The 26,791-nt window shown below is 46.0% G+C and overlaps 1 protein-coding gene across 1 annotated transcript in view; it reads right to left on the bottom strand.

The window, feature by feature from the left end:
* LOC135396131 (uncharacterized) overlaps window positions 1–26,791 on the bottom strand; it is a 316,659-nt gene that overhangs the window by 70,470 nt on the left and 219,398 nt on the right. The window contains exon 4 of the mRNA XM_064627167.1: window positions 13,811–13,903. Coding sequence (XP_064483237.1) covers window positions 13,811–13,903 — 93 coding nt within the window. The remainder of the gene's footprint in view (window positions 1–13,810; window positions 13,904–26,791) is intronic.

Here is a 26,791-nt window from a genome sequence, read left to right on the forward strand (position 1 = left end):
CGAATGACGCAGCGGATGCATCTTGTTCCTTTTGTGTTGTTTTCAAGATAACGGCATCTTCTTACATCGTTACCAGTTTCACACAGACGAACATATCGATGTTGTCGTTGTGGTGCGTGAAATGAGCGTGGTTTCAGCATGGCCTGAATTATGCAGCAGATTCTGACGATGGATATATCAAAGTCCGTTGACCTTTCAGGATCTTCGACAAAAAAAGAAAAAAAAAGAAAGAGAGAAAGGAAGGACTGGTGAGACACAATGGTCTGTCTAATTGAAATCTCTAATTCTCTCTCTCTAATCTCTCTATATATATCTCTAATTAAAAAGCTGACTAGCAAATTTTCAGGTAATTACCCGTACGAAACTTCCTGAATAACCTGAATCAGACCTGATTCCGGGCACTATCGGGCTGATTCCGGCGGAATCCGGCACTGTTCAGGCACTATCAGGACATTCCGGCGTAGGTCCGGCCGGATTCCGGACGGCGCTTTCCTGAATCCGCCTGAATATCGCCTGAACCAAACCGGAAGGACGTGCCTGATACTTGGTCGTCAACCGCGATTCCTTTGACAATCTTTGAAAATATTTCAAGTGTGGCAATAGATATTACTTAACATGATTACAGAGATCCTCGATCACGTTGCCCTCAAAGTCTGGAATTATTAAATTATATGTAGCGTATCTACGACCGTTATCGACAGAATCCCGCAAAACATTTTTTCCCGATTATAGCAGCAGCAGAAAGGGAAATACATTCAAGGTGAGCAAATACTCGGGATCCCTCAACACAATACACCCAGGAACATTTTTCTGGAGCCACGTGCTGTGTGTACATTATTTCGAGATTCCGTGCATGGCCAGACGAACCAGCGATGAGATGATGTGATTGCAGGACGATCAGGTGAAGTGACCTTGGCAGCGCGGGACTATGTTAAGCTTATGTTTGACGTAAAACCACGAATTAGTATTAATTGTTATTGCTGAGATAACTTTCTGGGCAAGGAAGAGGGACACCAGTGAATGCTGGAAATGCACAGTATGATATGATTGATAACTAATGCGTAAACAGGTTGACAAAAAGCAATAAAGCTTAACATATCATGCTTTTTTTTTTCTTTTTGATAACTTGATAATACGAATGTGTTGCAAAAGTTCCGCTTTGGCTTCGAAACCACCAAACCACATGTACATTGCAGTCCCTCTGGACAAAAGTGTACCAGGAGCTAAACTGGTTTCGACTTTTTAGGTCAGCGGGAAATTCCAGAGCTCAATGGGAAGCATACACTGACCCTTCCCCTTCTGCACCGCTGCTCCCTTCGGGCTGATAGGGAACATACTTATTCTTGGAATATTGTCAGTAGGTCACCTGACCTCCGTAGTCATTTGAAGTGTTAGGCCCAGACAGGATTCATTCACCATCGTCGGCATCAAAACGTCCTCGTGTGAGACAACGCTTTTTTTTTTTTGGTGTGTGTGTGTGCGTGCTCCACATAGAAAACTACAACAGTGAAACGTGTACAGGTAGGGGAGTTAGAGTACGCTGACAAGCAGGAAGAATATTTGATGAATATTTCTGGTAAGTGGCCGCTTCTTACTGCGTGTGTTTTGTGTGTGCGCTTTTTCCTTCATCACTTCGTCTTTCTATCTTGCAGACGACAAGACTGCACTCCAGGATGAAATTGACGTTTTATTAGAAGAATGCAACAGGAATTTGCTTGCGCTTCCTGAGAAGGCGGTTGTGTGTGTGTTGCGCGTTCTGTGTTCCATGCCATGTCGTCCATCGATAGGAACCAACTCGATCGCATCAGCGCTCTCTTGGATTACCACAAGACAAGCCTTCTCCTCCCAAAACGGTAAGTTGTCTTGCTATAAGTATTCGTGCCGCGATTCCGCTTAGTGACTTTTTTCTCTGTCTTCATGTGTGTGCCTTATTTGCAGAAGTCACTGAGGCACACAGCGTAGGACAAGAGGAATGGAAGGCGTCGCCCCGGCTCTACTGAAATCTATTGGGACCAAATTAAGTGAATTGAAAGGCAAACGAAACCATGGAAATAAAGTTGTCGACTAAATCTTACACTTTGTGTTCCATTCATGCATGTAGTATGTAAAGGCACGACAAGGGCGCATGGTCAAGAAGCCCGATTTCAGGTTTCACACTAATCCTGCATGCATCTCTTGCTGGTCTCGTCACATTCTTGTTGTTTTCAAATTGATCCACTCGAGTAAAGGTTTATAGCAAGCGAATGCATGCACCACCATGGATTCAGCATTTCTTCCGAAATTATTCAGGCGCTCTCCATTTTCATTCAGGAATCATCCTGTATTCTATCAGGCGCATATCCGGGTATGGTCAGATAAATGGCGAGTTTGTTCCGGTTACATTCAGTTTCGAGTTCAGGACCCATTCAGTCCCGGAATAAATTACCGGAATAGATCCTGATACCCCATTCCTGAATAATTCCTGATCGTCATTCCCGCCCAATTTTGGGTTCAGTCCGGAATCAGGTCTGATCGAAGAAACCTGATTGGTTTCGGATTCAGGAATTTTCGTACGGGTAGTAATTAGTAATCAGGTAATTAGTCGTCTGGTACCTACATGTTGTCTTGTAAAGAATGTCCGCCTGGCCGTATAACCCACCTGCAACAGCGGTATGTGGGGCTACCATAGCACCATTTTGTAAAACATAGGTGTGGATCAGGCTTATAGCCGCTACCTAAACTAAGTAATGGCATACCACTACCCGCTACTTTACTCAGAAGTAGCGCAATACTACGGCAACGCTACGCGGCTACACATTTGAAAAAGTAACGCGATACCGCTACCGCGACCAAGTAAACGTAACTCTCCCGCTGTTTTTCCGCTGCTTTTCCAGTGCAGTATTTGCGTTCTCACAAATAACCAGCCTGGATCATAAACCGCCACAATGAAGCTAACATGCGCGTTTTGCTCACCAAAGTGTTACAGCACGAACTACTCGCTTTAGGTGTGCAGGGGTTCGCGCGCAAATGGTGTCATCACCCCTCAATCTTGTATCACAATGCGTGTGTGACCGTCTCTGGTGCGCCCCCATGAACGTCATTCACGTGCTGCTATTTGCCCTGTAAATGCTCTGCACCTGTGTATATATTCCTACTTATTATGTACTGCATTACATACTGTACATAATCGCAGACATCTAGGGTGGTGGTCTTAGGGAGTACTGTATGTATGTTTGTATGTATGTTTGTATGTATATATGTAAGGAAGTGTGAAGTGGTGGATCTAGAGTGGTTTGTAAGCATATGTGTATGTAAGGTGTACGTCAACTAACGTGTGAAGTAGCAGTTCTTATTCCGTTCTTGAGTCTAATAAATTTTCCTTTAACACATGTCCTTCAGCGGTTGATGATGTTCCTAAACTTGAGTTACGCGCATTTGAGGGATGATTTAATGCACATGGCGCACTGGGCGCAGGATTTCAGATACATAGATGTAGGAAAGAAAATAGTCGAGACATAGGCCGTGCCGCTCCGACCGGCTGCTTCACGAAGAACAGAATTGAGTTTGAGTTATTTCAAACGCAGGAGGTGGAAAACCTCCCCACTTCATCATCAGAAGATATATGTTGTTGTTGTTCAAACGCAAGGCTTTTCTTCGGCAAGAAGGGTACTCTATTAGAAACACCCGCAAAGTCCAACCTGAAGCACTTCCCGATGCTTACCCGTTCTCTGAACAGCATTCTCTGTTGTCAAGTGGTGCAATAAGCGACCACATAATGAGTCATCAATAAGTAGCGACAGCGTGGTAAAGAGATCAAAGGAATGACATTTACAAACGCTGTAAAAAATGAATCGTTTGAAAGGTAATCGACTATATGTACCTCCACAGCAATGAACACGAGTGAGCAAGTTGGCATAGTCTGACTCACGATATTATTTGTGCATCTTGTGCATTGCGTGCGGCTCACATAAACAACAACAATAACTACAAAGAAGTAATGATGATGTAGTGTGATGTTTCGCCGCTGAGGCGGCACCCTATCCCATTGATCGAGGGGGAGAAGATGGTGAATGATGATGAACGTCACATAAACAGTCTTACATCCTTCATGTGAGAGTGTAATTTGATCGCGTTCGGCAACCTAGACAGAATTCCGTCTCTCAAGAAATGGTTTACCTGCGCCACAAATAATAATAATAATAATAATAAAGTTAAGCCAGGCTTTGGTGTGCAACGCCCACGGATATGTTTTATTGCGTTCTCGATATATTTGCATGTCCCTGTCCCACAGCGCCGCGCGTTTTGTTTACCTTCCCGAACAATAGAGTTGTTGAAATCAGAACCCGACGTGTGTCATCAGAGCGCTCACACTATAGCTTCGCAACTAATCGTGTGCAATAAAAACTATAGCTTCGTTGTTAAATTATGCGGCATCTTATGGGTGTCTATTCATGTTTCGATAATTTGAACTAAAAGAAACACTATAAACAGATAATACTGAGGGTAAAGACACCAAATGAATATTCCGAAAAATCGCACTATTCCTCATTTTATCTGACGGAGCTCAGCTTATGAGGGTAAGGGAACTTGAATGCCTTCTGAGGGCTGTTCGCATAATGCACCAAAGCTTAGGTCTCACAGGAATTATGAGTTACGGCTGTTGCCTACCCCCCAAAAAATGGTTAAAAAGTGGGCTGTTCGGTACCATACTGCTGTACCATACTTTAAAAGCGATAGAACCCCCGTGCATTATATTGTGAAGCTAGAGCAGTCTAGAGGCCCACAACTTTGTTTCTGTTTTTGGTCAGTATGGAATGTTAGGCGGCCGAAAACAGTGTTCCCACAATTAGTGCAACCGTAGCAAAATTGGGATGCCTGCAATAGCTCCCAGAACCTCCCCTGCGTGACACTTGATGTGAATAGACACGTGATGAGCGCCACCACGCGCGTCACTATGTGACGCAAGTGGTGAGGACGCTCCTCATTGGACCTGGGATCACATGATCGAGGTGAGCAACATCGCGCAGGCCGGAGCGTCTGCTAGCGCTTCGGAGACGCCATGCGTTCTCCGGCTACGTGATGTCCGACACGGAGGGTTTGAAGGCTGTCCACGACACAACCCCGATTTTTTGGGACAGCAGACACCACGGGAAGAACGAGTGGTGCAGCCCGAAATTAACTGCGCTTGTACAGCGAAAACCCCGTGCTCCCCGACAGTGTGCAACCTGTCCGACCGTTTTCACCGCGCAGATGGTTCAGTGGCTAACAGGTGGCGCCACAATACCGCCGCCATCGCTTGCTTTCGGCTACTGTGAATTCTGAGATTGCACAGAAGCCACGCATATATTACTTTTGTGATCGTAATCTTATTTTCTCAGGCTGCATATATGTTTTTTTTTGTTCGTTTTTAGAAAACGTGATATAAATCATATAAAGACTAGAAGTCAACAAGAAACAGCTCGCAATGTTCGTAGCAGACGGTTTTTCCTACGAACGAATGAGGGGCTCTCTACCACCAACGTCACAGCAGAGTGGGTGTGGCCTGCAGTTGGAGCGCTCCGGCCTGTCATCGCGGCAGCGATTTTCCAAATTAATTGCACCGTGGTGAAACAACTTTGGACAGAAATATTTTGTGGGAATGCTTTTCACATACTGCTTTACAAGATGACAGCAGTTTTTGGCCATGTTAGATACCACTTTAATGCTCCTTTAAGTATAAAAAATGCGGGGTCCAAGCGCGTGAGTGTGCCTTCAGTGCTGATAACTGCTCCAGTCGAGAAGTTTTTGGAAGATTCAAACAGGAGGGACGCAAGATAAGTCTTGTGCTTTTGATAAAGATAAAGCCACTAGACATGCTGAGGTTGTGATTGGGAACCTTGCGGAAGAGGGCGTTGTTGGTTCAGGATATAAAGCAGGTTTGACAATAATAAATCCTTGTTCGTCAGTCTGTGGCTGTGTGTTGTGTCGTCTTTTGACTTGTTCCCCGGCACGGGGGTTTTATCGCTCTTAAAGTATGCCTACCCCTGCTTCCAGTCTTCCAGCCACACACGACTTCCCTTACGAAGCGTTTGACTATACAAAAAAAAAAAAAAAAAGAAGAAGACGAAGAAAAGAAAAACTAGGTTTAATACGCTTTTTCCAGGAGTATCAGCTAATCAGTTCCCCAGGGAGAGTCTACCCGGGTGAGAGTACTTCCGTAATGAAGCAATAAAAAGAGAGACAGAAAAGAAATATCATGTAGGTTTTACCTAGGCATGTCAAGCGCAGTAAACAGTCAATTGTTAATCGCCTGTGTACCGCCCCCAAGCCAGTGTGCAAAGAGCATTAATAAGCATGTTGGCTTACCCTGACTCACGAATAATATTTATTTCTTCATTTTTTGTGACTCACATACCTACAGTAAATGTATTTAATTTGAGAAGACAACTAGCTCGCGTTCGGCAAACTGTTTAAGCTAAGGGGAAAAAAGTAGCCGAAGTTGTTTGCCTGCACCTATTGTATGTGTTTGTAAGTGCACAAACGTCGCCATACTAGCACTGGACAGCTGTTTCGGCCTGTCCAGTGCCCAGACACAGTTGTCCAGTGGTGGTATGGCGGCGTTTGGGCACTTACAAACACATGTGTAAGCTGAGGTATTTCTCTATTGCAAGAAATGCTTCACCTGCGGCACAAGCATTAAAGCATTAAAGTGGTACCTAACATGGCCAAAAACTGCTGTCATCTTGTAAAGCAGTATGTGAAAACAATTCCCACAAAATATTTTTGTCCAAAGTTGTTTCACCGCGGCGCAATTAATTTGCAAAATCGCCTACCCACTGTCTCAAATCACCCACTCTAGTGTGACGTTTCTGGTAGGAGCCCCCTCATTCGTTAGTAGGAAAAACCGTCTGCTACGAACATTGCGAGCTGCTTCTGGTTGACTTCTATCCCCTATATGATTTACATCATGTTTTCTAAAAATAAACAAAGCATATATGCACCCTGACAAAATAAGGTTGCAATCACAAGAGTAATATATCCGTGGCTTCTGTGCAATCTCAGAACTCACAGTAGCAGAAAGCAAGCGACGACGTCGGTATTGTGGCGCCACCTGTTATCCACTGAACCAAGTGTGCGGTGAAAACTGTCAGAGAGGCTGCACACCGTCGGGAAGCAGTGGCGTATCGCTGTACAACACAGAGCTAATTTCGGGCTGCACCACTCGTTCTTCCCGTGGATTCAGCGGTCCCAAAAAATCGAGGTCGTGTCGTTGGCTGCCTTCAAATCCTCCGTTTCGGACATCACGCAGCCGGAGAACTCCTGGCGTCTCCGAAGCGGTAGCAGACGCTCCGGCCTGCGCGGTGTTGCTCACCTCGAGCATGTGATCCCAGACCCAATGAGGAGCGTCCATACCACTCCATACCACTCCATACCACACCATACCATGAGCGCCGCCACGCGCGTCACTATGTGACGCGCGTGGCGGCGCTCATCACGTGGCTATCCTTTAGGGTAGGGTGTTGCGCGCACTGGGGATTCGGTGGGCTATTGCAGGCGTCCCAATTTCGCTACGGTTGCACTAACTGGGGGAAAACTGTTTTGGGCTGCCTAACATTCCATACCGACCAAAAAGAGAAACAAAGTTGTGTGCCTCTAGACTGCCCCTTTTAAGCAAAGTCGGCGGTACGTTAGGAGTGCAATGACTATGACCATCTCGTTGCATTTCCGACATATTTTCGTGTTCCCGTTCCAAACGACAGATGCTTTCTTTATCTCCTTCGAACAATAAAGATGCCAAACACAGTCCGAAACGTACTATCAACACGGTCACACTAGTTTTGCAACTGATTGTATGACGGAAACTAGCTTCGTAGTGCATATTATGCAGTATGTTATACATATATGTTTGTGTTTCGCAAATGTGAGCTAAGAAGATAAAAAATGCACAGAATAACACAAATAAATATTAGATTGCGCTTAGCTCATGAGAGTTAGTGGAGGAAGGTCGTTACGTCAGTTTTAATGTCACTTCACTCACTTCGTCACTCTTCACTCACTTTAACGTCACTTCGCCGTTATCCCCCTTTCTCTCTCTGTTCCATTCGTTCCATGTTATGAAAAGTAGCGGTAGCGGAGAAAGTGTCCGCCGCTACTCAACAACAACAATAAATGATGACGATGAGATGGGTGTTTCACCGCGGTGGTGCGGCACCCCACCCCATTGCACGTGGAACATTATGCGAAGATGATGAAGGAAGGATGAAAATACAAGAAGGAATTAAAGCGTCTGGAGCAATCCAGTGGACGACAGGAAGTCCATGAACAGGTGAATAACGCGACAATGGAGCACAGGATCTTCATAGGGGCCAATGAGTGCAGCTAAGGTGAGCAGCATCTTGCTGATACGGGCAAGCTCATCACACAAGATCCGCCTTTGCGGGCAGTAGAGCGCACATTCCATAAGAATGTGCTGGGCGGTGGCCATGACACCACAGGTGGAACAGAGGCCTGTGTCACAGCATCTGATCATGCACTTGAATTGCGGAGTGAAAGCCACATTTAGCCGGGGTCTACGCAGGAGGGAGGTAAAATGGCGTAATAGACGAATGGCGTGATAGACGAGCAGGGAAAGAAAACGACAAATTTGGGTCTACCGAATACATGAGAGATTCAGCCGTGATCTCCCGGCGCCATAGCTGCAGAGCCAAGGGTTGAAACCATTAAGTTAGTAGGGTCCTTCTGTCACCTCTCGAAAGCACAATGGGCACGGCTGTCGGGGACTCGTGGGTAGCAGTTGCTACTCTGTCAACCTCCTCATTGCCTCTCAGACCGCAGTGACCTGGAATCCACTGCAGGGATATATGATGACCTTCATCATGTAGACGCTGAACTTGGTGGAGAATGTCTACTACGATGGAGTGACCCACGAAGCCTCATAATTGCCACACATTGCAGAGCAGCCCGTGAATCGGTGTAGACCACCCAGGCACGCGGAGGAAGTTGGGATACCTGCTGCAGAAAGAGTAGAATGGCATACAGCTCTGTCGATGTCGATGACGTACGATGTGAGAGATGATATCCACGTGCGACTGCATTAGATGGGACGACAAAAGCACACGCGAACCCTCCCGTGTGGAAGTTCCATCAGTGAATACGGCAGTGTGGTCAGGATATTGAAGGTGCATCATGTCCGCTGCCAACTGCTGAAGAACTAAAGGTGGCACTTGATGCTTTGAAACCTTGAGGCCAGGGACAGATTGAGAGAGTGAGGGGAGCGCAAGCGACCAGGGAGGGGTTGTGGGAACTGTTGGGTGGATTGTGAACGGAGGAAGCTTGGGCCTCACTTTCATTAGGCACTTGAAGACAGCACTTTGGCTTCGCCGAAAAATTTTTGCTAGAAGGGGATGACGACGGTGGTGCGTTCTAAGGCGCATGTAATGGCGAATGGTTTCCATCTGCTGTAGGATTTCTATCGGTAGCTCACGAGCTTCGGCTATCACCATTCGAGTTTCCACGGCTCTCGGTGCACCAAGACATATCCTCAGGCTTCGCGCAAGTATACACCGAAGTCGCTGTTCTTGAGTCTGGGAGACGCCATGCAGGACAGGGAGGCTGTACACAAGTGTGCCACGAACTAAAGCGTGATGGTGGACCAGAAGGGACTTCTCATCCATTCCCCACTTAGCTCCGGCAAAGTGACGGATGACAGATATCCACCGGTGGGCCTTGGTGTCTAAGTGGTGACATGCTTCTTCCAGGACAGGTTGGAGTCCAGGATGACGCCCAGAAATCTGTGGTGTTTAACTTGTCTGAGCGGCGTATTACCAATGGAAAGCTGGCACTGGCGCATATCCTTCTTAGTAAAGGCTAGCGCTACCGATTTTTTTTTTCAGCCGAGATATCCACGCCTGCTTCAGTGAGATGCCACCAAATCCTATCACACCGAAAACTGAAGACGACGGCGTATGGTTGGCCTTGATTTCCCAATTGTCCAAATACAAATGTCGTCGGCATAGATGAAAATTTTAACTCGACCAACGCAGGACTTTAGGCCTGCCATTACCAGACTGAAGAGAATTGTGCTTAAGACACTCCCTTGTGGTACCCCCCCCCCCCCATGAGCCAAACCAATCTTCAACGTGGACCCCTTATGTGTGCGAACAGCGAGTGCTCTGTCGCGCAGAAAATCCGCCAGCCACAAGAACATTCTGTCAGAGGCCTGGACTTGCAGCAGTGCGTGCAGCACAAAGGGGTGACTGACGGTATCGTAAGCTCTTTTGACATCCAGGAAAACCGCCATGACAATTTTCTTCTGGCTCTTGGCTTGTTCAACGGAGGTGACAAGGTCGAGGACCCATATTTGTATAGCGGAAATACTTTTTCCGTTACCAATTTAAACTGTATAGCGGGATCGCTACTCCGCTACTGAAAAAAGCAGCGAATACAGTAGCGCTATGTATACAACACTGGTACGAATATTAAACCAAACTCCATACGCAAACGGATGTCTTGTTGCTCGAAGCGACCGGCTGACATCGAGCTCTTGTAATACTCAGACGATATATATAGGGTATCATGTCGATTAAGCACATATGTTCCCCCTGCTATTTTCAGCGTAGACAGAAAAGAAAGAGATACCTTTTTGGAATGATTCACTGGTGCGGATTACTTGCTATAATTAAAGCTCATTATTTTATTACTTGAATAAAAATGACTTGTGTGCACTGCCTCGCGTAATACCAGCCATGAAGAGGCTATATCATATTGCAATTTATCTTCCAACGCGCATGCAAGAAGAAATCTGTTTTGCAAAATATATATTACAGCTCGCTGAGCTCCAGCAAATGGGAATATTCCTTTCGCTCCGCTCAGAGTAACAAAATCGCGACACGGGTTGCTGCAAGTGGCACTTTGTCGTTCCAATTAGCAGCTACGGATTTTCCGCGGGGATCAACGTGACGTGAGTGCAGTTCATCAACAGCGCTTCAACGACTTTTCTTTCCTCCGACACACATACTTAAGCTGCTTGTCTTTGGTGGGGCTGCACTATGGGTTGCTCGTGTTACACGATACGTTCTTGAGGCGGAATTTTTGTTCGTTGCACGAATTTACTTACTTACGAAAGCGTGCTCATTTAACTCATTTTATTTCGCAGTTGTGTCGGTATCTCGCATTTTTGTTGGCGAGCTGCGCTTGAATTCTTAACAGAAAGATGACGATTGAGAGCATCTAAATTTGAATTAGACGAGACTTTCGTACAGAAGGCTGCACCTCTTCAGGTCAACTGAAGAAGAGCAGCCTTCTGCACAAAAGTCTCAGTCTCATTAAGATTTGGATGCTCTCAACCGCCGTCTTTCTGTTGTCAATCTCTATCGCCGGATACTTGCACATTGCTCTTCTACGTACATCTTAGGTAGAATAGTTACTATCCGCGGTCATCAGTATGGATTGGACATCTCAAATATTTGCTCGAACACGATAACAAAGCTTAGGTGTCTGTTAGACCTCTCGATAACGCATTTTACTGATGGAAAAATGCAATGTTAGGTCGATGATGTTACAGTAATGGGAATTTTATGAATTGTGAATGATACAATACAATGTTGTGATGTATAATTATTGTGAGACGATGAATGGGGAGCTTCACCGACAGGGGCGATACTCTACCACATGCTTGTGGTGATGTGGGGAACGAAATAATGAGCTCCTTCACAATAAGGATCGAAGTCCCTATGGTGTTCAAAAAGGTCAAAAGAGCATTGAGGTCAGAGCGTTGGTGGGCTGGATTTGGCAAGGGACCAAGCAATTTAGAGAGAGAGTGGGGGGGGGGGGACGAGAGTGCAGCTGATTAAGAGACTCAGAGATTGTGGTTCGGGAAGGTTGGTAGTGTGTGCTATAAAGAAGAACGGGCTCTAGATCTTCTAGAGCACTACAGTGTCAGCTGCTAAGAGAGTCAACTTGTCTCAAGCGGTAACGCCACTGAGCTGTAAAAGCCCCATCGAGTCGCATCCGCGAAATTAATGCAGCATCTTGACGAGAGGTGTTTCGTGGCATGCGGAAAGCGAGCGCTGGATCAACTCTTCTCGGCATAGCATGATACAAGGTGCAACATGAAGGCTGCTATATCTGGTTAATCAGAAATTTTTGTGATTGGCAATCTGTGTATGTGTACTCACGAGTGTGCACCAGGGTTGCGGAATGGGGTCTCCCATTCCGTTCCAATTCCATTCTAAGGAATGGAGATTTGCGATAATTCCATTCCTTTCAATTCCTCTGAATGAAAAGGTATGGTCAGTTTCCACTCCTGGAATGGCTTGGCAACCAAATCCAATTTCGTTAATTCCCTCAAGAAAAGAAAAGAATCCGTAACGATACTGCAGCAGTGCTAGAGGACATTGACATTACCAAGCACGGAAAAAGCATAAAGACAAGGTTATTTCACTCTTAACCGTGTGCAGGTGCGGTGCAAATGGTGCGAGGGCAGAAACCAGCACGTTGAAACCAGAACTGCCACCGGGGCACCCAGACCATTCCATTCCCAATTCCTAGGACAGTTTCTGCCATTCCATTCCAATTCCATTCCGGGCTCTGCTAAATATTGAATGATTCCGGAATCATTCCAACTACGTAGCGGCAATTCCGCAACCCTGGTGTGCACGAGTGTGTTCGTCTGTGTGAACGTGAGAGTGACTGGCAACAATGTAACGGATAATATGTTGATGGTGAGTGCGCGTACGTTGAAGAGATTGTAGCATGGTGTAATTGGTAGCACCTCTGACCAGCAATCAGAATGGGTTCGAATCCCACTGCTTGGCGCCTTTTCTTCAGCTGCCACTATTCAATGATGTGTACTCACTTGGCCGGGAATTGCATGCGGAAACCTAATGGCGTCCCGAGGACGCGGTGCCGGTGCTAAGGGCGCAAACGCCTTGTTGCTACGGTCCCTATCTCGTGCTACTCTCGTTGTGTCCGGAAGAGACCTTGTTTGGAATTCAGCCCAACCGTCGTCCCCAGCTGTCGCCGTGTTGTCGCCGCTCAACGGAAAATTACCTCTGCCGAATCTAAAGGTACGAAAATTTAATAAATTGTCCTACGATTTACGTAATATCGAACGTAATCCTGAAAGTAACTAATTACTGCGAATTTAACTTACTACAGCAATTGTGATGTGATGTGATGTGATGTGATAAAGTAAAAAATGAGGATGTGAGTTTCGACGAAGTCGAACTCTACCCCAGTATACTTGCACACAGAAAGTAGAAACAGATGATGAGACGATGAAAAAACGAAGAGATGATGCCCAGAGAAGAACAGAGATGATAATGGAGTTTAACATGGAGTTCAAAAGTTTCGACCAAGTGAGAGTAAAATGTCGGTATCGCTGGGGGCACACACAGAACACATTCAGCGAGTCATAAAATGTCCATGAGCCCGGTTGTATGCACAAAGTCTTCAAGTGCCCTTCACTATAGCCAATGACTTAACTGTAATCGATCGCTTTACACGTCCGTAGGTGTACCTACAGCATAGCAGCAGGAAACCTTCTTGAGTTAATTACTCTACCTGGTCTCAACGTACAGGTCCGCACGAAAGTACGAATGATGTAGTGTCTTCCTCATAATTTCTCTTGGGCAGAAATTCCCTCAGAGGTTAACGTGAGGTTTACTATGCACCTAGTTTTAGTACACATAACCCCGCACAGTATGGGAGGAAGGTAGTTGAAGCAAAGAAGTTAAAAAGCTAAAAATGGTCATTGCTAGCTCTTACAACCCTTGGACTGTTCATCACCTTTACTTAGCAACACCACGCTTGTCGTAACTCAAGAACTAAGAGAGAACATAATATAACTCACCGTTTCACCAATCATGTAGAACAAGATGACGAATTCGAGCAGGGTTGTGATGGAAACGAAACAGATCCACGGTATCAGCATCCGTGCGCTGTCCTGCAATGCGAAATATAGGAAATATTGAACCGAGGAAGCGGTTGGCTGATTATTAGACAAGATGTTCAACACGTCTAGGTACTTCTATAAGGAGTTCAGTAGCTGCAAAATTCGAGTGAAATAAAGAAATAACCACGTGGATATGCCTTTTCGACAGGCAATGAAAAATACTATCTCACCGTGTACGAACGGCATAGTAATTTTTTATGTAGATACCACAGACCACGCACAGCCTATAGTAAGACAGCGTGCACGTAAATGTCGTTTGTCAGTTCTACTGGCAGCTGTGTCCGATAGCCAGTTGTGTAACTGACGTACCTAACGATTCCGTATGCCTGATTTTAGGCAACTGGGACCAGGACATAATTTATTGCGCATTGGCAGTGCCGTCTCTATTTCGATTGTAAGTGCGCAAGCTTAAACGAAAGCTAATACAACTAAAAAAATAAATAAATACCGATGGAAACGGTGCGAAGATTCCTCTGGAAAATTCGAGGTAGACGTACTTGTGAACCTCGTTAATCTGCGCAGTCGATGCCAGATGACGTCTAAATGAATCGTGCATTCGCATGATATGGCTAGAGAACCGAGTGGCTGGTTTGTTGGTTGGTGTAAAAAAGAAAAAGATGGAGATGTTGGCACAACTCTACATTGGGCCGACTACTCCTCCTTGTGGAGGTCGAGTTGTTTCGCTGCACTCTTCCCGATGTATGACCGAGTACGATCTCTTTCATAGTCCTGCGATGGTGGCGAATGTTGACGCTGGAAGACATACGCCTGCTATAAGCTGGAAATATTTTTCTGATCACACTAGCACTTCTCTGGTGACGTACTGAAATGCGATGATGAAAGATGTCATATAGGCGAAAGATGGCATAATAGGCGGGGAGCCGTGAGCCAGAAAAAAATATCGCTCTACAACATGGGCCACCTTTCGAATGAAGTCGAAGTTGGTTGTGAAAAAAAAAACAAAAAAAAAACATGGAGATGTACATTGTAATTGAACCCGTTAGGCTGAGGCCCGCCTTTCGAGATTGAGACTGATCCCATTACAGTAAACGACATCCCGCCGTTAAAATTGTACACTCTAAAAACATAATATCACCGCATAGCACTCTGGGCGCCAACCATTGCCACGAATGATAGGGTTATCGCTTGTGATTGGAAGACAGAGGGGGCGTACGCCTTTTTGTGGCAATTTTCATATATCCAAATTGCCACAAAAAGGCGTACGCCCCCTTCTCCCTTCGTATTAGAAGCGATAACACCGTCATTCGTGTCAATGGTCGGCGCACAGCGTGCTATGCGGTGAAGTTCTGGTTTTAGAGTGCACCACGCGTTCATTGCCCTGTAGACAAATCCTTACTACAAAAGACTGAATATGCGAACTTGGATTATCTTTACAAGAGGCGTCCGAATTTGTTCAACTGGAGGAACTATGCAAGGAAATCGCAGACGAAGAAAATAATGAAGAATGTCGAAGTCACAAAGGTATACTGGAGAATGGAAGACGTACACTCTTAAAAATGAACTTCACCGCACAGCACGCTCCTAGCCAACCATCATCTCAAATGATATCGTTATCTGCCCCGATTTGTTGAAAACGGGAGGCGTACGCCTTTTTTGTGACACTTATGCTGTTCATAATTGTCACAGAAAAGGCGTAGACCTCCCGTTTTCAACAAATCAGGGCAGATAACGATATCATTCGAGATGATGGTTGGCTAGGAGCCTGCTATGCGGTGAAGTTCATTTTTAAGAGTGTAGGAAGCATCCAAAATTTAGAGATTTATTACGAGCTTTCACTCAGAGACTTTCTCAAGGAAGAGGAGACCATTCTCAAGGAAATCGCGTTAGAAAGACACGGCACAAATCATATACTTTATTTTCGTGATGATGACTGGGGTGTTGCATCGCTAGAGTCGAACACGTGCAATTACAATCCCATTTGAACCATGCGCATTTTCTATAGCTGAGGAATGCGTTACATAAAATCCTCATCACCATCATTTCTTTATGTGTGTGTGTGTGTGTGTGTGTGTGTGTGTGTGTATCTATGTGTACACAAAATGCATAAAGTTGTAAACAAAGACATTCCAATTTATGTGCCTTTACAGTAAAGGGTATGGGCTGATTGGACTTCTGGACAACGATTGACCGCACCCGTCGAACAGAACTTCACCGCATAGCATGCTCCGAGCGAACAATCATCCCGCATGACATCGTTCGCTACCCTAGTTCGTCAAAAACGGAATACGTACGCCTTCTTGTGACAGTTACGCAGTCACGTTAATTGTCACAAAAGGGCGTACGACATGTGGTTGGCCTTCAGCGTTGTATGTGATGAAGCGCTGTCATTATGTCAGCGACCCCGTCAGAGGTATGGTGCTGCTCATGCCACCGCTGACTGCACATGACGGAGACCATATATATTCTCAAGTATTATAGCTTCACACGTAGAAAAGTTCTCAGCTCTAGTTCATAACTATCTAGGTCTGCGTCAATGTTAGAAGATATGACGTCGAACTTGTAGGACAACCTATCACCAGAGCCACGGGCGCGAGTGCGCCCTAAAAAAAAATTGATTAGTTTCCGAAGAAAAGTCGATGCCCTTTGATATCAAGCTCATTCCGATGTGTCTCTGCTTAGAATTGCCCACCGCGTTTCGATTGGTACTACATTGGTTCTGATGATTATGTTTCTGTTGGGTTTATGGTTTGTTTCTACACAAAATGCCTAATTCGTGCCAACTTCATTTTCGTATTTCACATCTCATGTTTCTCGTGTAATGGGGTAGTGTACTGCTTTCAAGCGGTGAATCACCCCAAGCCATAGTCATGATTTATTTGTAGTTGTTGTTGTGCCCAATTCGTGCCCCATTCGTAGCCAAGGTTGTGCTCAAGCGTGGGAGGTGGTGGATTCGAATCCGACCACCGGCTGTGCTGCCTGATGTTTCCCTGGGTTTTCCGAAGACTTTCCAGACGACTGTCGGCACAGCTCCCTATGAAATCAGCCCAAGACGTATACTAACCCCCCTGTCCTCCACTCCTTACTGCTGCCCTCTCTTCAGGCTGTCCACGTTTGCACGTCGGTTATAGCCACAGTTGCTTCGCGGCACTAAAGCTGAACAAAAAAAACACCTTTAAATGTTGTCAACTGTCATCTAATCCATTGAAACTGTTCACATCCTTGCGGAAGCTCCGAGTGCCACAGGCCAAGTTAACGTTCTCTTTCCGGACTGTATGTCTGGTTTCAGGAAGGGCAGATGCACCATGGACGGCATATTGGATCTGGTCACCTTCGTGGAGCATGAGCGAGCCGAAGGTCGAGTCACGCTGGCGGCCTTTTTAGACATTCGTAGAGCATATGACACGGTTAGTCATCACCATGTACTTCATGGCCTGTACATCCGTGGAATTCACGGTCGGCTCCTTCGCTGGATTGCGGACTTCCTGCGAGGCCGTTCCGTATACATGCACATGGAAGACGGAGGCAGTGACAATCACGACGTCTCCAGCGGTGTACCACAAGGGAATGTACTTAGTCCCCTACTATTCAATGTAGTTATGGCACTTCTTCCTCAGCAACTCTCTAAGTGTGTGCATACCGGTATGTACGCCGATGATATATGCCTATGGTCATCGGGAGTTCAGTTGCCAGCCTTGCAGCGGCGGCAGGCAGCCCTTCATTGCACACACACATTCTTGACTGAAAGGGGTATAGACATATCCCCCGAGAAAACTGTGTACCTGCCTTTCACGGGGAAGAAGACTGAAGCTCACCGAACAGCCGATTCAGAGAGTGCCACATCACCGTTTCCTAGGAGTTCTCATCGACCATCAGCTATCATGGGCTGCTCACGTTAAGTGCTTGAAGGACAGAGTCGTCGCACGTACCAACATCCTGCGTCATTTCGCAGGTCCCAGCTGGGGAATGTCGACCTCGTCCCTCCTCACTGCTCATAAAGCACTTATTCGGCAGGTGATGGCATATCATCTACCGGTCCTGCATGGCATTAGCGAGACCTCGGAGAAGACGCTCCAGAGCGTCCTGGCAAGAAGTCTCAAAGTCTGCCTAGGTGTACCCGCAACGCACTGTCTACAGGGTCACACTCCGCAACACACTGTCTACAGTGGAGGCCAGAGAACCACCGCTGGATGTATTGAGGACGCAAGAGACTCTGCGGCACTACATCCGACTGCGCACGCAACACGACAGACATCCTCTGGTACGGAAAGTGCACCGTAGAAACTCTTCTTTCTCCGAGGCCGTTTCCCCATACCGCAAGACTCTGCCTAAGAGGCCTTCTCCGTGTACGATCTTACATCCTCCATGGTCGCTTGGCTGTCCTCGCATCTACACCACGGTGCCAGGTGTCCATCATCAAAAGTCAAATCTGCCACCTTCGGCCCTGAAACAATACTGCCTGTCCATGTTGGAGAACAACCAGCCAAGAATTGCTATGTTCACCGATGGCTCCACGACGAAATCCGGATCTGCAGCGGCATAGGTGGTACCGCAGCACTCCAAGGAGGGCATAGTGCGGTTATCCCATAGGACCTCCTCCACGACAGCGGAACTGGTAGCTATACACCTTGTCGTGAGATACATAGCCACGCACGCGCGACTTGCGCACTGGATTGTCTGCAGCGACTCAAAAGCTAGACTGGAGGCCATGTTGGCTTTCTTGGGGAATAGTTGGACAGCTTCAACGGTGAAGGAGATCCTAACGGAATGCAAGAGATGTACGGACCTGGGACATGACGTTATCCTCCAATAGATTCCGGGACACATTGGCATCCGCGGTAACGAAACTGCAGACGAGCTAGCTGGAATTGCACACCTGGCTTCCACCAAATACGTCGTGATGTATACAAGGTCGGACATCAAACTTCTACTAAGGTCCATGACAGACGACATGTGCAAACGCAAATGGTTACAAGGTGATGGTGGGTCATCTCTTCTCAGAAGAATAGACCCGGAACTAAAATTCAGCATCCCTCCCTCGACTGCCAGAAGTATCGCAACATTTCTACATCGTGCACGCCTGAACGTCCCGTATGGCCGGCATTTCCTGCATATGGCAAGGCGGATTCCCCGGATTGCCCAGTGTGTGGGATGGAAGAAAATACTGAAGATATTTTTATGGAGTGTAGAAGACATCAGTCCCAACGCAAGACATTGCGGGCCGCACTAACTCGTCTGGACAGCAGACCTTTCTCCATAGAGAAGGCCTTGGGGACGTGGGACGCCAACCAGAGAGACGCCGCATTCAAGGCTCTCGTAGGCTTCATCTCAAGTTGTTCTCTTGATGGTCAGTACTAATTCATCTGTACGTGACGCCCTGGTTCCTGTGTTGCGCGATCCTCTGACGGTCATGTGCCCGTGAACAGTGCGCCGTACAGCCTAGCCTAGTCATTTCTCTCTTTTTTGTTTTGTTTTGTTTTCTCAGAGTAGCAGAACTTGTCAGGTGACAAGTTCAACCTCTCCGTATTATTTTTAGTCCGTCTAATTCCAACGTTCTCTTTGTCGATTTATTCAGCCTTATGATTGCATGCGTTTCTCGTCGTAAATCTATGATGAAATTGGATTTCGAATAATGGATCTTTACATAGTTGATTACAATTCTGTTAGCACAAGAGATTTCATTTTGGTGGTGTTAGCGGACAGCGTCAGTCGTTAATGACCCGACGTCCGTCGACAAGACACGCTACGTCTTTTTCTGGAAACCCTTCCTGACCTCACGTCAGGCTTGTGCAAGATACTCACAAAAAGTATTTAAGCTAAGTTACTGAGTGTCGGACAAAAAAGTAACTGAATACAGTAATACCCGATAGTAAAAGTATTTAAGACATAGTATTGAATACTCTTAAAAGTAACTCGTTACATTCAAGACACTTTGACGTTTATTGGAATTCGCTACCAAAGAAATACGAAGAGCGTGCAGTTGAAAGTGGCACTACCAAGACGCTCTACAGATGTGAACGAAATCTCTACAGAAACGACATAATCTACTGTCGTTTTCCGCTTGTCGTTGCTTTTACCACATGAAGAGTTGTTAGTGAGTTTCAGTGCATCGTGTATACGGTATAACCTTTGCATACGCGGGATAACGTTTGTGGTTCTGCGCTAGCGCAAAACATAGAGAGAGCTTCGCACAGTGCGCAGAACCACTACGCCGTCCTTTAGAGACGCAAAGTCGACTGCGTACGATGCACTAAAGCTCATTATTAATATTTTACGTGCACCCTCTCGCTACGGCTTTCGATACAGGTTTTCTACCCCGCTTGTAACGGGTCTCAATGGTTTATCCGCATACCCTTCATGACAACGCACCTGCTCATGCATGCTTCCAAACCCCACGCGCTGCACGCACCCTTTCCCAAGTTGGACGTGGATGTCCCGAATATCTCATGCGCGAAAGCATATGTGCAGCACAAAGCGCAGTGCCGGGGCAAAAGTGTGTCGGCACAGTTTCCTCCTGAAGTCGGCCCAGGTCGCATACTAACTCCCACTCCTTCCTGCTGTCCTCTCTCCATTCTGTCCACCTGTACGCCGGTCATAGATGGGTAGAAATCCAGCGAACCGGTAGAGATGTAGGAAGGGAGTTGCCTCAGGACAGAAGCCGCCGATATTTCGAACAGAGACTGTTCTTCTTCTGGGCACCGTCCTCATCATTGGCATGGTATTTAAAGGGTTAGGTGTGACGTGTTTAAAGGTTCATGCGAATTGTGGGTCAACAGCCCGGAGGGAAGAAAGGTCCGTACGGGTTTTTACGGCGGGAGTGAATGGCTGCTTTGTTAGAGTGTGGAGGGGATTATGTGAACGTAGTGATCTAGGCTACAGACCGGTTGCAGAAAAATGGAAGGTTCACGAACACGTGGACGAAACGGGACAACAGGCAAGAATTCGCAAGCATAGCGAAAGATAAGGAGGTTAGTGGTTACGTGGGGAAAATTCCAAAACGAGCAAATTTTTTTTTTAATATATATTTGTAATACAAAGTTGTGGCATGCAATAAAGAGAGCAGAAAGCAGTGGCCATGCAGAACATAACAGATGATAATGGAGGTAGATGGGAAAAGCATATTTTATTTGTGAAGTGTTTCTAGGGTGCCTTGTGATTTGTTGATACCGGACGGGTGAAGAGCGTTGAACTTGTATATGAGATAAGACGCCGGTCATAGCGACAGCTGCTTCGCAGCGCCAACGTAGCATTAAAAAGATAAAAGACAAAAGAGAATCTTTCACTGGACCCCCGTGCCACGCACAGAGAAGTATCTTCAAAGTAGCTCGGAAAATGAGTAGAAGTTACAGAAAAAAGGCATTTAAGTTAGATTACTAAACGCTCATCTTTGAAAGTATTTGCAAAATACAAAGTTACTCGCAAAAGTATTTAAGATACCTAACTTAAATACTCTACTCAACTTGATGCATACAAGACCGCCTCACATCGCCTCAGTCTTTTTCTGAAAAGTTTTCCACACTTCATCTCACCTCCATCTCTACCCTGGAGAGTTTTCCACACCCCACCTGAATCATCCTGGTGTGAACTATCCCTCACCCTTATCTGCCCTCGTGCCTCGTGACATCATCTCTGCTTACAACACACGAGCTGTGGTCTCCGACAATACTCGAGCAAGCCGTGGCGGGATGAATCTAGTCGGAATGTCCGGCGTGAATGCAATCACGGACACAGGAACAGGGAACGATCCGCCGTGACAATGTAGCACAGGAAATGTTAGAGAGTAATGCAATGTGGAACCGGAAATTGAAGTACCAGAAGGGATGATTGAGTTTTAGGCTGACAATGGTGTGTTCAAGGAGCCGGATGCTACTGCGACCGGTATATCAGTTGTTGGCACTGATGAATATCAGGTATGGGCAAGTGAGTGCGAATCGTTGATAGACGAGCAAGGATAGAGAATGCCAAACGGCGAGACGTGTGCAAAGAGGCAGATAATGTGTCTCATGTGATGTTGGTCGAGGATGGTTTATTGGTGGAGACCGACATAGATTATCAAAGGATTAAGCACTTGTTTTTGGAGACAGCGCCTGCGGGGAAGCGGTAATTTCGTTAGCGCATGACAAGCCTGGAGGTGGACGTTTTTTGGTGGAGTGTGTTGTCTTGGTTTTATAAGCTCAAGATCACGGGTTCGATCCTGGCCCAGGACGGTGGCAATGTGGGGGAGGTAAACATTGCATTGTGTGTCGGGGATTTCCAACTTACGTTAAATTGCCCCGGTGGGCGAAATTGTGAACGGTTCTGCCCTGCGGCACATGTATAGCATGTCGCCTCGCCTCACAAATGCAGACTTAACTTAATCTATAAATACATAATGAAAATAAATGAGACGATAGCTGTTTTATTGTTATATCGCTTTCTCTCTCCGAGTCTCCCATTTTCTGTGTTTGAGAATTTGTAGCGTCGAAAACAATCGCTGGTATTCGAACTTGGCAGGGAAATATTTTCACATTCTCCAATGCTCGTCACTGTAAACCGTTTGCCTAGTTACTCCACCATTCCTCCCACACTCGGAAGGCCACCAGTTCGCTGAACAGTCTAAAACGGTCTTGTTCATCGCGCATCCCGTTAAGGTGCACTTCGTTCAATGCACAACAGAGCTTGGGACAAGCACAAAATCAATTCGACATAAAAGCCTTTAAGAAAGGATTTTTCAAAAACATCTTTCTCTCAAGCATCCAGCGATTCTTAGAAGAGCACTGCGCGAAGACAAATGCTCCTTGGTGAACGTCGGCATTGCCCGAAGTGTTACGCACGCCAGACATGCTGCAGGAGAAACAGAAAGAATGAAAGAAAGAAAAGAAACTGAAAAGTACATGCCATCGTAGGGAACGTTCATTGCAGTCAGAGAGGCAAATTTGATTGTTCTCAACTGTCTCTCTTTATTTATTTTTATTTTTTATTTTTTTTTCTGAAACGGTACCATGTTCCTGCTCCGCTAGAATGGCCTGCGTGGGTTTTAAGGTATTAGTCATCTCCGTCGCACGTGCCTTTTACGAATTGAATTTTCAAGCTTCGCTCTAGAGAAGAGCAAAAAGAACAACAACGCATGCTCTTGGAAACCGTTCCGTCTCATACGTTAGATTTCCTATTCTTCTTTTTTTTTTTTTTTGTCACGAGTGTACGTCTGTGTTTCGTAAGGCGCTTTCGTTATTAATACGCCGTTTGAATGTGGTGTGTTCACACGCGAGCCAGCAGATATAGACGCCGTTTTGTTGTAGTACGCTGTAGTGTGCTCTGCGGAAAGCGTTACAGGGATATTTCCAAAAAGAACAAGGGGCGTATCTAAGTAAATGGCGTTCCAGCTTGCTGGGCATTAGCATGAAACATGAGAGCGATTGAGAGTGCTGTTCTCGAGTGGGGGTAGTCGACTTGTCCGTGAAAGCAGATTTTGATTCTCCGAGACAGAAAGTGTGTGAGGTATACTTACAGATTGAAACATTTTACGTACTGATAATGTAAGCATTGCGTTTTTTTGTTTTTTCTTATTTCCTTGGAGGTGGGGGCGGGTGGGTAGGAGGCGCAGGTATCATTGGGACAGCAACGACGAACAAGAAACGTCGATCCCTACTCCATTACCATATTTTCCCTTTTCTATTTCCCCCGAATGTGTCATTTGCAGATAGTCGCATAATTCATTTTCTCCAGGTACGGAGAGGGAACTCCTTCGTGACAGTGTCACGCTTATTTTTTCGTTTTTTATTCGTTTTCTTTCATTTTCTCTTTTTCTGGTGGGCTTCATTACCGTGGAATTGCCATCGCTTTTTTGGAGCGAATTAACAGGCTACGAAGGCCGCATATAGATATAATGGGCCGCGCAGAGCAGAGACAAGCCTGAGGGAGCAAAATCAGGTAAAAATATATTTATATAGTACATTTCCCTAGCAAGTAGCTGCGAACATTTGAAGCTGATGGGGAACCTGAGGCCCTTCTTAGCGAAAAATGACTTTGAATTCTACCATTAATTTTAATGCCAGCCTTCAGGACTTTAGTTGCTTTCGGTACGTGTTTTTGGGGAGCTTTCTTATTTGTTCGTTTTTTTTCTTTTTTGAAAGCGACCTACTGCAAATGCAATCTTATCTCCATCATTAAGTATCTGGAGAATGATTACTATGCCAGCACCTCATGGGACACTCCATGAAAGAAAAAGAACACACAGACACACACAAGGAAACCGATCAAAAGCTATAAGATTTGAGCCATTCAGTACACTATTGTAAATTCAGCGTAGAAAAGACGTTGTATATCAACTAAATGAATGCAGAATCGATTACGAAAGCGAACGTAAATTGAACAGGTCAAACCTCGCTTCGGAACCACGTTAATTCAACAAGTGCCGATCAACGCATATGTAGTTTCTTGAATACAACGTACCAGACTGTACGACATGAGAGCGTAAAATAAACAGCGCTTGACAACATTTCTTACATTTATCTCAGTATTTTCCCTTAATACTTTACTGGCCCTTTAGACATAAAAAAAGAAGAAACACACACAGCAGAAACTCCATACTCAGACAGCAAATGCGGATGATACACACCACCTATTGATGTCGAACTCCACACCCCTCCCCGATATGAAAACCCTACGCAAATATCTCCTGTGGCATCGTTCATGATAACAGTCATCTCGCGACGTAAAGTCAAAAATTATTATCACACCAAATTCAGAATTCAAATGAAATGATCGGGTGACGCGGCTCTCCCAGCGGGATTACATGGGGGATGTTTTATATTCCATCTCATTTCATTTCCTAAACTGGCTACAGCGCAATAATGAGTGACAATATATGGAAAAGATTTCTTGCTCAATTTTTTTCAGGCGTATATTATTATTGCGAAATTTGCATATCGATTATGATCCTTATGGTTTGCCATTGTGTTCGACCGCAGCAAATATCTAGAAACACACTGTCTACTGGTCTTTCTGCAAATCGCATAATATTTACCGAACCTTTACATACTATAACCTGTTGTACTGACTTCCCCATACCATGTTTTCGTCACTTGCTATTATTCGGCCGTCGAGAGCGTAAGTACGCGCGAGACCGCAAGAGTTCTTTTTTTGTATGGAATAGCATGCCGACCTTAGTCTGGCAGACCTTTCCCTCTAATAAAAGTATACCCCCCCCCCCCCCACCGGTGCAGACAGACCTCTCCGTCCTGCCATGTATCATACGTGCCGTGCACACTTGTAATGTGTCGAGCAGTTTGACCGCAAGTTCCTAACAATCGCGAAAATAGCACTCCGTTGGACGTAGCAGTAATATGCAAGCGAGCTTCTGTGTGTACTTGTCGTTGACAGCATATCCCTGGGCTTGGGGAAAGGGCAAATGGGCAGAACACAAAACAAACAGCACAAGACGAGGCTCAAACCAGCAATGGAAGCTTTAATACAGCGGGTGCAAGTTTTTTACGTAAGGAGAGAAGGGAGGGGAAATGGGATGCATGGAACGTCTCTGTAGGAGCGAATATGAACACTGATATCGGATACATTCAACGGTTGGCGGTGAGTAAAAGCGGTGCCGAGAGGAGACCGTTGGGACTAAAAATGATGTCTCGTGATATAGTTATTTAAAACTTTTCAGAAACGAAAGAGTTCTAAGCTTAACGGGGAGGGGAGGGGGGTTGCGGTCGCATCCGGAAACCCATCTATGAAATAGGGCAGTGGCCGACAATCGACTTTTTGTTTGAAAAGTGCTTAGATATTAAATAAACGAATTTTAAAGATTAGCGCTCCTTGCGCAACTAAGGAGGCTCCGGCGGCAACGATATCGACGTGACGTTCCTCCCTTACAGGAGTGAGAAGGCGCGCAGAGAAGAAAAGCTTTGGGCGCGTTAAGTAGCGGCACATCCCAGCGAGCTCTATGCACTCTTTGCATCGTACTCCGATGCCTCTACTAGACGGTCCTTCAGAGTCACGAGCGCGATACGCACCCAGGCAAAGTTTCCAAGGCAGCTGATTGGTTTTCCGGCCTCCACTTGCTCCAAACTTCTCCCACGCTCCGATAAAGGAGTGACACCGTTTACTAAAAAAGGAGAGCGCTCCCTGCGCTGGAGCTGCTAGTTAACACGCTCTTTGTCTCCTCCGAGATCTTCATCTGCTTCGCGCGGCCGCATCCCTTCTCTCAAGGCCATGCTCCGATTGGTGTAAAACCCTGGTGTAGAGAACGACGTTTTCACCTTTTTTGAGAGAGGTAATTACGGCATGCTCTCAAAATCCGACGTCTGCTCTTGTCATGTACTCCATCAAATATCAGTCAAACTACGCAACTATACGCAAACTACGCTACGTCAACGAGGAATAAAACAACACCATAGTTACGGAATCAACTGGAAATGCGTCTATGACACAGGGACCACTTCTTCGACATCGACTGACAATCTACCTGACTGATTATTTCCTTAAAAAAAATGCTTATATATTTATAAAATTAACAGCGCTTTAACTTTAAAGATCAGCGCTGCATTTCCTCAGCTGCGGCGGCTCAAGGCGTCATCGAGATCAACGTCACGTCACTCACTAACACTAACTGGAAGAGCGAGAGGGCCTCGCTCAGAGAAGAAAGGCGCCGTCCTGACGGCCGCAACGCCGCCGCATCCCTTTTCTCAAGGCCGAGCTGTGATTGGTGGTGTAGGAGTGAATGACGTTTCTGCCTTTTCCCAGTGAGGGAATTCTGGCATACTCTCAACAGCTGGCGTCTGCTCGTGTCATGCATTCCATCGAATAGCAGTCAAACAGCGCCAGTATTTCGCGTGGGATCTTCGACGCCGTGGTCAGTGGTCAACGAGGAATAAAATGAGACCACAGTTTCGAAATCGACTGGAACGGACGCGACCGCACATGAACAGTGTTTCCAGTAAT

Source organism: Ornithodoros turicata, chromosome 5 (genome assembly GCF_037126465.1).
Source record: "Ornithodoros turicata isolate Travis chromosome 5, ASM3712646v1, whole genome shotgun sequence".
Lineage (NCBI taxonomy): Eukaryota > Metazoa > Arthropoda > Arachnida > Ixodida > Argasidae > Ornithodoros > Ornithodoros turicata.